Here is a 15000-nt window from a genome sequence, read left to right on the forward strand (position 1 = left end):
ACATTAATTATGGTCTTATAACAGCATATGTATATATATATATATATATATATATATATATATATATATATATATATATATATATATATGCACAAACACAATAATATACATAAATGATGTTTATACAAAGTTATAATATGAATGTACAAGATTAGTTAAACGGTTTAATCGAGTTAAATTCATTTAGTATGTCAATTTTAAAATGATTTTTTTTTTAAATGAAATTTAACAATATTAAACATATCAAAAAAGATATTAAACAATATTTATTCATTAGAACAATGTTCTTTGTATCGCGATACTAAACTCATATACAAGCACACACTTGTATTACAATACAGAAAATGTTTGTATATATTATTTATTTGTATATATTTGTATTTGTGTATGTTTTTTGTATTTACGTATGTACGCTTATGTATTGTATTTTATCAATTTAGGATGGGCCATTTGTAAAAAAATGACAACCTTCCCAGAAATTAATTGACATTTTTCTTGATGGTGTATATATTTATACTTATTTGGGAAAAATTGTGTTCCTTCATTTTAAAATAAATACATATTTTAGTATTTAGTTCTATTTGGCACGAAAACATTAAGTGTGTCATTTTGTAATATTATCTGGACATGTCGGTATTTCAGAAGGATGAAAAAATGGTCTTACGTGGAGTTAAAACATGTTATAAAATTGTTACAATGCTGGAATACGATGATGAGTTGATGTTATCATATGCTAATGTAATGCTGAAATGTTGGTAACACGCGATAATGTAATGTTTTAATGACGTGATTTACCCTTTCAAAGAATGAACATTATTAACTTTTTGTAACGTTTTTTGATGATTATTTTAACCAACCATGTAATAATAGATTTGTAATTTTGCAATTGTAATATTTAAAATTAAATTTTTACACAAATTTTCTTAATTAAATTTATGAAACAAAATAAAATACTTATATGCATAACCATATCAAAAATAGTTTATGCATTGGTCTCGAGTTTAATTTCTTAATACAATAATAATAATAATATTTGGCAACAACAACAACAATATTATTATTAAAAACAACATCAATAATAATAATTTAAAAAAAATAACAAGAAGAAAGTATAACGATGATTAGTTGAAAAATACATGATACAAACACAAACACACACACACAAACACATACACAAACACACATACAAATACAAAACTTGTATATCATTACCCTTAATTCTTTTTACTATACATATATATATATATTTCTATAGTATATATACAGCAAAACAATACATATATATATATATATGCGTGTATGCGTGTGTGTGTTTGTATCTGTGTGTATGTGTGTGTCTGTCAATCTCTTTCTGTGTGTGTATTTTTGTTCTTAATATTTTACATGATAAATACAAAAATAGATTACGCTGATACGAGCATAAAAAAATAATAACGGGTGGTATGAGAAAAAAATATGAATAATATTGTATGTATATATATGCACTTGTGTGTGTGTGTGTGTGTGTGTGTGCGTGTATGTGTGTGTGTGTGTGTGTGTGCGTGTATGTGTGCGTGTGTACGTGTGCATGTGATATTTTTTTACTCATCATTACTTTACAGTTAACGCAAAAAATTAAATTGATAAACAATAGAAGCACAAAAAAAGTACGTGAATAAAATAAAAGCCAGATAAATGTAATAATCAACAATAAATATAAATACTTTAAAACAAGACATATGAACAGTGACAACGGTTATAATTAATAATACCAACAACATCAAAAATAATAAGAAAAAAAAATATATATCTATATATATATATATATATATATATATATATATATAGTTTGTATAGCTCGTACCCTTTTAGTAAAAATAAAATAAAAAAATCGTTACCCTTTTGAAAAAATCAGACAGTATTGATTCATAATAATTGCTATATAACTATAATTAATAATAATAATAAAAATAATATTATTATTATTATTAATGATTTGTATGATTTATATGTATTATTCAGAACAATGTTTATGATTTGTGTAGTTATAGATGACTTGGATGGCTAGGGATGATTGATACAATTTTTATTTAATTATTTTTAAATTAAACATTATAAAATTAATGATAATTAACCAGATAATTGAGTTCACTTAATTGAATGATTAATTTGGTGTTATCGTACTTAATTTCAATTATAAAATATCTATGAACGAAATGTGATTTATAATAATAATTATTATTAATAAAACTATGGAAAACATGAAAATTATGAGAATAATAATAATAATTTATGAATTTTTATGAATAAAAATTATGAAGGATTTGGCATCTCTTCTCTGCAAATTTTAATAAAAAATTACCCAATGTAGCTGAGAACTGTGTTTGAAATTGTCTTGGATACGAATATGAAAAACATTAATTAAGCAAAATGCTTTCTCAGTAAAGACACAATTGAAAATAAAGAAACTCATCATTGCAAATTTAAAATCATATTAAAACGCAATTAAACGTATTTTAAAGTTAAATTAAATGAAATTTTTACTCAAATGGTTTTTATAAATTCAATTCAAGTTAATGAAATAAACTCTAACATTTCTAAAATATTACATATTAATAATACTACTACTTCAACTACTGCTACTACTACCACTACTACTACTACAACGAGAATTATGTAAATAATAATAATATCAATATTGGTAATATTAATAATAAGTTATGAACCGATAAATGAATACTACTAATTTCATAATAATAATAACATTAGTTAGAGACAAACCTATAACATTATAAAGCTTCAGTAAAGAAATTTAATAGTAAGACATGTATTAAAATTAGTTTAATAATAATTAGTTTATTAACCGTATTATTGTTAAAATTTCAATTTTTAGTGCTGTTATTATTGATGTTATTATCGAATTAAGGATTACAGTATAAATTTTTACCCATTTTACCACAGAGCAAATTTGCTAGCAATAAATAAAAACAATATCAGCTCAAATCGTATTGTAAAATTAGCGTAAAATTCAACATGCAGCTACATACACAACTACATACAAAAAAAATCAATAAACATACACACGTACAAACATACAAACAAACATACAATTATACGAACATACATACATACAACCATACATACAATAAACTACAATTCAACTAATATTATGAAAAGACGAAACTCAGGACAAGCCGTATAAATATCAACAAAAATAATAACAATAATACTAGAATAATAATAATAATGTAGTAATAATGTTTCAACAAGAGAATAATTGTATTGATAACGCAGAATAAAAATTTTATATGTGTTATATATAATCCAAAATTTTACAAAAAAAATGTCAATATACAGAGTAACTAAACTTTCAAACTCAATAACGTTCATTTTTAGCTATGCGTTAGGTGTCCCTTCTCCTTTTCCATTTAATTCTTGCATTCTCTCTCTCTCTATCTTTCTGTTTCTCTCTCTCTCTCTCTTTTTCTATCTCTCTCTCTCTTTCTTGTTTTCTATCTCTCTCTCTCTCTCTCTCTCTCTCTCTTTCTCTTTCTAGATTTAATAATTTATTTATTTATTCACAAACAACGTACAATGAACAACATGCATAAAAATTCATGAAAAAAATGGTTCCTAGCCATGTTTGTAAACAATAACTATTAAAATTTATACATATGTATATGTTTGTCTGTCTGTTTGATTGTCTGTATGTAAGTGTGCTATCATCAGTTATTCATTATCATTAACGTTGTTACTGTTATTATTATTGATTATTTATATAATTATTTGTCTATATTTTATGTGTTTTATATTACTATATATGTGATTTATTTAGAAGAGCTCATGCTGGTTTCTGAGTTTTATTTCTTCAGGTTTTACCTGCACGCTCAATACTTGAAAGTTAACGAACACATTTATATATGTATGTATAAATATTACCAGCTATCTGTACCCTATCGTGTAAAAAATGGTTTGTTGAAATGTTGTTGCGTTTAATGTTGTTGCCAAATGTTCAACAACAATCTACGCAAAAGAAAAAAAATTATTAACTATTCGTTAGTATTGTGTTGGTCTGTCTGTCTGTCTGCGTTTGCTTGTCCGTGTCTCTATCATCTTTATCACCATCTCCCCAGCCAGCCTACAGATAATGATGAGCATGAGCCATAGGAACGTGATGGTGGTGATGATGTTGCAGGGGCAGGTGATGATGATGAAGCATAGACCCCCCAGGGCCTACCCCAGCGGCCACCATCCCCTGCATGACGTCGACGTGAGCGGCCCGCTGCGCCTTGGCGAGGTGAGCGATCTTGTAGTCCTTCTTCCACTTCATGCGTCTGTTCTGAAACCAGATTTTGATCTGGCGCTCCGTCAGGTTCAGCATGTGGGCCACCTCAATGCGACGGCGTCTGGTCAGGTAGCTGTGGCGGATGTGGTTGTGGCGATTGTGGTTGTGGTTGTTGGTTGCAATTGTTTGATGGGTATGAAGGATAAACGTTAAATCAGTTTTTTGAAAATGAACTATGTAAAATGATTTTGTTTTAAAAGCAGAGCTTAAAAATTATTAATAAAATAAAAATTTATAATAAGTTAATTTGATAAATTAATAAATAAATAAATAATTAATTAATTAACTGAATAACTAAATTAATTTTTATTCAAAGAATGAATCGTCTACCGATTGAAATGAAACTCTTTCTCGAGTTCCAAGGTCTGGTGTCTGGTGTAGGAGGTTCGAGTGCGCTTGCTATCCACTCCGTTGCTACCATCTGCGGCTGATTGTGGCGGTAGCGGTAGTGGTAGTGGCATAGGTGGTAGTGGTGTTGATGAAGAAGATGGTGATGAAATGATGACGAAGATGGCGATGATGATTATGGAAAGATGACGGTGATGGTGAATGTGATAATTGAAATTATGGAATAATGATCTGATTATATGAATGATGATGATAATAACAACAAGGAGATGTTCAAACTGACGATGACGACGACGATGACGATGATGACAAGCATTATCTCGACAACAATGATAATGATAAAGACAATCATTAACAAGATGAGATACAATTTTGATACAATAGACATGACACTAAACACACCTGGGCTAACGCATTTTTGAATAGTACATTATGACAATACTATATCGATAGTATTTCCAATTCTAAGTATATGTGGATATAGATAGTAGTTTTATATTTATTTATTATTATGTATTTTTGTATTTAGCAGTTTGTTCTTTACTAGATTCGACATGTTCTGTATGTATGCATGGTTTAATTTGGTAAGCATTTATGTATTGATGTAATTTTTATATTTTGTTTGCTAATGTATACATGTGTCTGTCTGTTGGTATGTATGTGTGTATGTATGTATATGCGTTAGAATAAATGATTGTATGTATGTGTGTTGATTATATGTTTGTATGCGTGTCTGTCTCTCTGCGCGTTCGTAGGTACGTATATGTACATTTGTGTGTGTGTGTGTGATGAAAAAATATGTTTGACTGTGTATATGTGAAAATGTATGTGTACGTATGTGTGTATGTGTACGTATGTGTGAATGTGTGAGTAACAGAGTAACACGTGTTTTTGATGACTGAGGCAAGTGCAATTTTCAAAGATGGCAAAAATTAAGTTGGTGGTGGTGATGATGATGATGTGATTGTGGTGGTGGTGATGATGATGACGCAGATGACGATGATGATGATGATGCTGGTGATCATGTTGGTGATGACAACGATTTAAATGATGACAAAGGTGGAATGGTGATGACATAAAAGAATAATTAATAAATAAATAAATAAATAATAATAATAATAAAATAGCGATAATTCTAGTTAAGGAGAATTCAACAAACTTTTAATTGGGTAATGCCAACAATTCGGTAGAATTCATACAATACTGCTTAAAATATGGTCTTATTCCAACAATATATATACATATTTGTATATATTTATATATGAATTTATATATATATATATATATATATATATATATATATATATATATATATATATATATATATATATATATATATATATAAAAGCGTGTGTGTGTGTGTGTGTGTGTGACTGTGTGCGTGAGTTCGTATAATATTCGTTAGGTTGTTTTAGGTTTTGCTTAGTTGGTTTCGTTACAGTTTGGCCCTTACAAAGTCATCCAGTGCAGTGATAATGAAATAATTCAAGCTCTGATACTCATTATGTTCGTCTCAGTTAATCACTCCTTTCTTACCCTCTATTCATTCTTTTGTTCATTAGTTTGTTTATTTATTCGTTCGTTCGTTTGTTTGATTGTCGTTTGTTTGTTTGTTTGCTTGTTTGTTTGATTGATTGTCCGTTCCTTCATTCATTCACTGATTCATTCATCCATTCGCTCTTTATTCTCTCTTCGCTCTTTTTCCTCCTCAATCACAAGTTAGTTTGTTCAGTGTAATTGAGTTAGATTGCATTTCTATAGTTGGCTCATTTGAATGTATGATCGTTTCAATCACCGTCATCATCATCGTCATCATCTTCAACATCATCGTCATCATCTTCAACATCATCGTCATCGGGATGGCCGTTTTAACACTGAAATACGGTCCTCAACGAGCCAAAACAACAATATCAATAAAGCTGTACCATAGAAAATTCAGCAGCAACAACAACAACAAATAACAAGAAATTCATCATCATCATCATCCTCTTCCTAATCATCATCCTCGCCACAATCATCATCATCACAACGACAAAGAGCGGATCATCATGATCATGATCATGAAACAGAAGAGGATCATTATCAGGAGAGCACGGCATGTTCGTCACGCTCTAGTGATTCCTTTTTTTTTCAGAATGACGGATTGACTTACTGGATTTTCCTTGATGAGGAAATATCATTCTATAGATAGATGGATGGATAGATAGACAGATAGATGGATGGATAGATAGTAGACAGATAGATGGATGGATATATGGATAGATAGAGAGATGGATAGATAGATTGTTGGGTAGTTGGATGGATAGATAGATAGATAAATGGATGGATGGATAGATTGATAAGTTAACTAGTTGTTGAGTTAATTATTTATTTGATTAATTGATTAATTTTTTTTTATTAATTGATTTGTTTAATATGTTTCTGGTTAGTTGACTTTTTATGGTTTTAATACGGTACATTAATTTATTTGAATTCTTGCTGTTGTTCATTAATTATGGCCATTTTGACGCATCAATTAAAATAAATAGAAGAAAACTCACTACTAAATGATTCAGAACCCCTACTTGATAATTAAGGAAAATTACTAATTAATTAGAGGGCACTATCTTTTTTGCTGCTCCAGGGCCTACTGTACACCTGTAAATACGTCCCTGGCTATAATTAATTGCTGGCTGACTAAAACATTTTTGAAGAAAATGAAATCTCATTTAAGATTGATTGCTTTGTTTAATAAACTAAACAAACCTTCAGAGCAAAGTAACTAGCTAATGAAAAATGTCTATACAGAAAAATCTTCACAAAATACAAGCATCTATGCAAAAACCCGTCATAAAAAATGAATAAACAACCAAAACAAAACAAAAGATACAAATAATATGAAGGGAACAAACATACAATCGCTCAAGCGAGCCAACACAGTAGTTTTAATTCTTAAAAGATACTTAGCCACATTTTGGTGAGCTACTAATTCGTAAACAGAAATGCATGTATGCAGATAGGAAAACAGAGATATGTACGTACGTATGTATGTATGTATGTGTGTGTGTATGAGTTGAATATATGTATGTATGTTATGTATGTACGTAGAGTCATGTTATATTAACAGCCAATCATTTGCGCGTTTAAAGATGGCTAGAAATTGCTGTGTGTGTGCGTGCGTGTGTGCTTGCTTGCATGCGTGCGTGTGTATATATATGTGTGTGTGGTGTGTGTGTGTTGCATCTAGTGTAAATAATCAATAAAAGGTATCTTTCGTATCATACAACCTTATCTTCTTCGTCATCAACAGCATCATCGTTTTGCATTATCACTTCTGCCATCGTCAACACCATCATTCAGTTATCATCAACTCAGCTGTCTTTCTTCTGATAACGTTTTTGTCGTCATCATCTTCACAATTGCAATCATCGTCAATTTTACTCAGTATATCACTCAATAACAATGCTTAGGTTATGACGATTAGTAAATTTCTTATCTTAATTTTGAAAATAAAACCAATTCAGATGACTTATTTTGTATTCAAAATAAGCAAAATGGGTGACGTAATTTTGTTTAATTTTTTGCAAATTTATTGCCACGAACATCAAACACACACACAAATACAAACACACAAACACACAAATACAAACAAACACACAGAAAGAGAGAGAGAGAGAGAGAGAGAGAGAGAGAAAGAGAGAATCACACAAATTCATGAACCAATCCACCGAATCACCTTTCGTACCGGAAAGCAGAAGTACCCAAGTACTTACATTTGAACGGCACCAATTTTTTTTAATGTCAGTACAAGTTTAGGGCAGTGTGTCTGTCTGTCTCTTTGTCTTACTCTCTCTCTCTCTCTCTCTCTTTGTCTTACTCTCTCTCTCTCTTTCTCTCCCCTCTCTTTCTCTCACTTCAACGTTCTCAGTTGATACTATACAAAGTTTACTACTACTACAACTATCACCAACACCAATGCTGCAACTACTATTACTACAAGCTATACTACCACTATTACTACTACTACACTACTACTTCATAACTTCAACTCTTACTACACACAAGTTATAATACCACTACTATTACGGTTGCTTTTACAACTAATTTTGTCTTTACTACTACTTCTTCTACTACTACTACTACTACTTTTATTATTATTATTGTTATTATTATAATTATAATTACTGCTGCGGCTACTGTCGCTACTACTATTACCACTACTACATTTTCGAAGTAAGGTTGTAACCACCGGCGTGATTTATGAGATATTCTATTATTTAATGTAGCGCCATTAGCAAGTGGGAAGATTGTAGCAATGTAAAATGAATGGGTCTATGAATGATTGGATGAACGTCTGAACGAACGAATGAATGATTAAATGAATGAACGAACGGACGGACGAATGTGAGTGAGTGAGTGAGTAAGTGAGAGTGAGTTAGCGAATGAATGAAAATGAATGAATATATATATATATGCATATATGTGTGTGTGTTTGTGTTTGGATTATCTATATACGGACTCGTTTAATAAAAAAATTTGCTAAATGTTGAATAAAAATGAGAAAATGTTTGAAAAACGAAGAAAAACGAAGAAAAATTATTAAATGAATGACTCAATAAATGACTGAAAGAATGAATGAATGATTGATTGAATGATTTAATAAATGAATAAACTAGTGATTGACAAAGTGCCTTAGCTGACTGGGAAACTTCAAAAAACAAGTAACTCGTGGAAAAAAACATTTAATTAGTGCATCAAAACAGCGAAACAGTTCGTCCAAACAACAAAACCAGTCTAGCACGAACCATGGGTGGAATGCACTCTTTTCATCCAAGGGTAGATCTGAACATCTGGGGGGTACTGAGGGGATCCACCACTCCCACCGTCTCCACCACTTATTCCTTCACCTTCGCGACCGCCATTTTCTCCGCCGCCATCTTTGCTTCCACTTCCGTTTCCGGAAATAACTGAATCGTCATCGCCACTGAGTGAGTCGTCGTCGTCGTCATCTTTTGGTGGACTCGCAGAAGGTGGTGGCTGGAGCATGCTTGAGTCGTCCATCATGTCGTTCTCGATTTTTGGTTGGGTTGCCGGAAGTAGTGGCAGCTGCTGTTGCTGATGTTGTTGCTGTTGGTTCAGATATTGTTGCTGTTGTTGCTGTAAAGATAACATGAGTTTGTTGTTGTTGTTGTTGATGTTGTTATTGTTGGAACATGAAATGGAACGAGACATATCGCCAATCTTATTATTGTTGTTGTTGTTGATGTTATTGTTGCTGTTGCCTTGTGACATGTGAAGCGATAGTTGTTGCTGATGTTGTTGCTGTTGTTGCTGGAGATGTCTATGTAGTCCAATGACGTCATCATTTTTGTTGTTGGTGGTGGTCATGTAATCAATAGGTGATGACGTCGATGATGACGACGACGATGTCTTTATTCTCTGCTGCTGTTGTTGTTGTTGGTTGTAACTGTTGTTGTTGTTGTTGTTGTGGTGATGGGGACTCATGGAAGGTAGATGGGGCTGATGCAACATCATTTGTTGGTGTTGTTGTTGCTGATGTTGTTGCTGCTGAAGTGATGGCGTAGACGAAGACGACGAACTGTTATGGGGTGACAAATTTTTAATGGGCGCGTTTATAAATTGAGACGTCATCGAGTTATCAAATGCGTCATAAAAATATTCTTTATTATTATTGTTGTTGTTGCTGCTGTTATTATTTCTCATTATTAATGATTCCATATCGCTATTTTCGCTGTTATTGTTGTTGTTGTTGTTGTTTCTATGATTGTTGTTGTTGTTGACTAAACCAGCACGAATCGAGTAATAATTCATACCTGTAAATAAATAAATTGTCTAATTTACTAATGAATGAATTAATTCATTTATTTATTCACTCACTCATTCGCTCACTCATGCATTGATAGTAAAAGAAATTAATCAAAGAATCATTCAATTTTTTAATAAATTAAAACTAAACAGATAACCTTACGACGTGTATTTTAAATAAATTAAAAATAATTGAGTGGAGGGATGGATTATTTCCTAGTAAATTGAAAATAAACTAGAGAGTTATTGTATTGTAGTATTCCTATAAAATTAGAAGTGAAGAAATAAAATTATAGAATGAATAAACGAACGAGTAAACGAATGAACGAACGAATGAACCGAATGAACAAATGAATGAACGAACGAACGAATTCATAAACGCATACATGAATAAATAAATGAATTTATGACATAATATACGAAAAACAAAATTTAATACAAACTATATAATCTAAAAAAAACTTTGATCATTATACATAGAAAATTGAAATAAATGTAATTATTAAATGAATAAATATATGAATGAACAAACAAACAAACACAAACAAACAAACAAACGTGCATACAAACAAACAAACAAACAAACAAACAAACAAACATGCAAACAAACAAACAAACAAACATGCAAACAAACAAACAAACAAACATGCAAACAAACAAACAAACAAACATGCAAACAAACAAACAAACATGCAAACAAACTTAAAAACAAACGAATATACAAATATATAAGAACAATAACTATAATACAAATTTAATAAACAAAAGTAAAAATTTTCTCTCATTCCATTGGTCGACAGTGTCTCATAGCATACGCCCTTACACTCCTAAATTGACTGTCGACTAGAAAATTATAGAAATAATAATAATAATGAAAATAATAATTGTGGGTTTTCCTTGTCAATATCATTGTATATATTTACATATACAATGATATTTTAGTATTAGTATTTATATAATTATTTTCAATTATTGATAAATTTCTATAATTAATTTTTTAATATAGCGTTAATTCTCTATAATTAACTAAAAAATGAAAGAATTAATTAATTAATATGCAAAAAACATGAATAAAATTTTCTGTATAACTATATGAGAAATTTCTATAATTAATTTTTTAATGCAGCCTTAACTCTCTATATTTAAACAACATCATTTCTTCATTTATCACTGTATAAATGATACACTTTTTTGTAATTTGGATACTATTTGGTTTATTATTGTTATTATTATTGTTATAATTTCCGTTATTATTATTATTATTACTATTACTATATTTATTATTTTGATATGACCGCAGAGATTTTATGAAAGAAAAGAATATGACAGATTTGATTTAGATTATATAATTAATTAAGAAGCTAATTAATTAATCAACAAATTGACTAAAAAATTGATTTATTAAATAATCAATTAAACCCTTCGTACCAGAAAATTACTTATAATTTAATAATAAAACATAACGTATCATAACAGAAGAAAAAATTTAATTTTTCTTTCTTTTAATTTAATTTAAATTTAACCAATAAGCCCATATCCAGTATGTAATAATAATTCATTATCTAATGATAATCAATTGTTAAATAATCCTTTAATTAAATAATTAATTGAAACTATAATAATAATAATAATAATAATAATAATAATAATAATAATGGAAACCAAAATGACATACCAGCTCGAATGACATCCATATCAAAAGTTCTAAAAAAAATTTACGCGCAATACTTTAGAATTGATGTTATTATTAATATTTTTGCTATTTATTATCATTATTATTATTGTTTATCATAAATAAAACTTTATTATTATTATTTTATGATTAGTATTGGTGCTTTGTATGCGTTTGTATAAGCAATATTGACGATACGATGAATGGTTTTGTAGTTCTTTCAGATGTGTTGTCAATATTTTTATTGTTGTTGTTGCAGTTATAACTAATATTAACACTGTTGTTGTTGTAGTTGTTGTTAATGTCATTGGGTCAGCTGATGACTATTTGTTATTAACGATATAATAAAATGATTGGAAACCAACGAATTAAACTTTTAATTTGTTCTACACGTATCATAATGCACGTAATTATTTTAATAAATACAGCATAATAGGTTGTTTAAATATACTGTATTTATTGAAACACAGTGTATTAAAAAGGTCTGCTACGTGTATGATTGAACAGAACTTAATGACCACCCATTCAATCAATTAAAGTTGGAAAAAAATTTTAAATAATAACAATAACAATATCAATATTATTTTTATTTGTTATTGTTGTTGTTGTTTGTTCTAGAGTGTATTTTAGGTATTAATAAAATAATATTTTGATATCTATGCAATGTACAGTGACGTAATCAATAACTTCATTGTATGAACGTCATTATCCTCCCAAACAAATCTATTTCCTTTATATAGGTACATCACAAGTATCATCATCATTATCTTCATCATCATCTTCCTCCTCATCTTCATCTTCAAGCTCCTCTCATCAAAATATATCAGCGCGCAAATATCAACACATGGGCAATGCATGGAACGACGTATGTATGCTTGTATGTATGGTTTTAGGTAGGTTTGTTGGCACGTATGTATGTATGTATATATTTGTATGTATGTACACTGAATGTATGTACGTATGTATGTAAACTGTGTGTATGTATATACACTGTATGTATTTATGTAAGTATGCTAAAACCAAAACATGATGAATGACACTGAACAGTCAAACATCAAGTAACAAATAGATTAACATTCTGATATGTCGATAGATTCACACTTCGGCATTCAATTGAACGTTCTCTATCACACAGACACGCAGGAACCTCTGCAATAAACACCAAATGTGATTCGTTGCATAAGACAGTTCACTGCAGTTAACTGATATAACACTTATAAACTTACATATTGTGTTAAGGAGTTTAATAGTGTTGGGGCTCTAAGGAAAGAAAGGTAACCTCGAAGCATATCGGTAAAATATGTAAGATGTATGTATCTTTGTTTGTACATATGGTTGTATGTATGTGTATGTGTATGTATGTATGTGTGTATGTATAAAATGAAGAAAGAGAGAGAGAGAAAAAAAAGAGAAAATAAAATAGAAAGAAAGAGAAAGAAGTATTCGCTTCGTTTACTATTTATTATGATTAATTTTCATTCTATAAAATTCCCATAAATAAATGTTTATTTTAATAAACTTTACATATTTTTAAAAGGCTCAAAAAGCCAAAATGTAATTTAAATAATTGTTTAGCATTTATGTTACAATAAATTTATATTAATTTCAATATTTTAGTAGCCTTTATTTAAGTTCGATTATCATTATCCAGAATGAGAAAACAATCAATAATGTAGAATTAAAAAAATGCGAAATTAACAAACATGCATGTGCAATACTTTATCAGTCAATCAATAATTAATTGATTAATCATTAATTAATCATTTATATTTAGTTAGTCAGTTTTAATTAATTATATTTCTATAACAAAACTAAATTAGCACATTGTTTCTAATGAAAATCTTTGATATTTATTCCATTACAATATAGAATATTTTAATTATTAAATAATAATATAGAATGAATCTTAAACAAATATTTAATATTTTTTGGGAATAAAATATTTTTTTATATTAATTAAAATATGAAACGTTGGAAAATTTACGGCTGGCAACCTCCACAATAGAAAATATTGGTTAGGTTTGGTAAAATTTGTCAAAATTTTGATATAACTGTGTGAAAAACCGTAATGAAAACTGAAAACATGTAAAAATGGTCACCACTAAATGAGTTTAATACTTGTTAAAATTATTTTCATAAATTTTATTTTATCTCAGGTTTTATTTATTTAAAATCTCTTTTTGCTGTTCAAATTAGTTGCGAAAAAATATATGTCTTTCTTGAATTCATTTAATTTAGTTGCTTGAAAAATTATATTCGAAATCTCGAAAAATTATTTTAAGTAAATTAAAAATAATTTAGTAATAATAATAAACTGTAGTAGTAACAGTTTTATTTCCAGTAGTAATAGTAATAGTAGTAGTAGCAGCAGCCGCAGTAGTAGTAGTAGTAGTAGCGGTGGTGGGTTGCCTTGAATTCTTATACCTCATGCAGCCAAGCGAAACATTCAATCCCATTTCCTTGTTCGCAATCAAACTAAAACAAACAAACTCGCGACACTATTACTAATACTACCACTAGTATTTTTACTAGTACTGCAGCTACTACTACTACTGCAGCCACTATTACTACTACTACTACTACAACTGCTGCTGATGCTAGTACAAATATTTTTACTACTGCTGCTACCCCTACTATTATACAATTGCAACTACTGAATAGGTTAGTATTTGTCTGGCAAATTAAGGATGGACCACCTTTCTTTTTCTTAATATTTTTACTACTACAGCTACTACTTTTGCTACAGCTACTACCTCTATTACAGCTACTACTTCTACTACTACTACACTATTTTTACCGGTGCTGCTACTATTAGTGGTGCATAATTACTGTCTATATTGAACCGTATCAT

The 15000-nt window shown here is 29.3% G+C and overlaps 2 protein-coding genes across 2 annotated transcripts; both read right to left on the reverse strand.

Annotated features, from left to right (window-relative positions):
* Nucleotides 1-4279: 4279 nt before the first annotated feature.
* Nucleotides 4280-9496, reverse strand: HELRODRAFT_126217 (hypothetical protein; the record flags this gene model as incomplete). The annotated part of the gene is made up of 3 exons (XM_009018633.1): nt 4280-4397; nt 4655-4738; nt 9453-9496. Coding segments are annotated over 3 exons (246 nt in total), but the record flags the coding sequence as incomplete, so codon positions are not given.
* On the reverse strand, nt 9446-12171 carry HELRODRAFT_171954 (hypothetical protein; the record flags this gene model as incomplete). Its single annotated transcript, XM_009018634.1, has 2 exons — nt 9446-10485; nt 12153-12171. The coding sequence occupies 2 exons, from the start codon at nt 12169-12171 to the stop codon at nt 9446-9448; spliced, it is 1059 nt and encodes a 352-aa protein (XP_009016882.1).
* Between the last annotated feature and the right edge of the window lie 2829 nt (nt 12172-15000).

Source organism: Helobdella robusta (assembly GCF_000326865.2).
Source record: "Helobdella robusta unplaced genomic scaffold HELROscaffold_22, whole genome shotgun sequence".
In the NCBI taxonomy this organism is placed as follows: Eukaryota; Metazoa; Annelida; class Clitellata; order Rhynchobdellida; family Glossiphoniidae; genus Helobdella; species Helobdella robusta.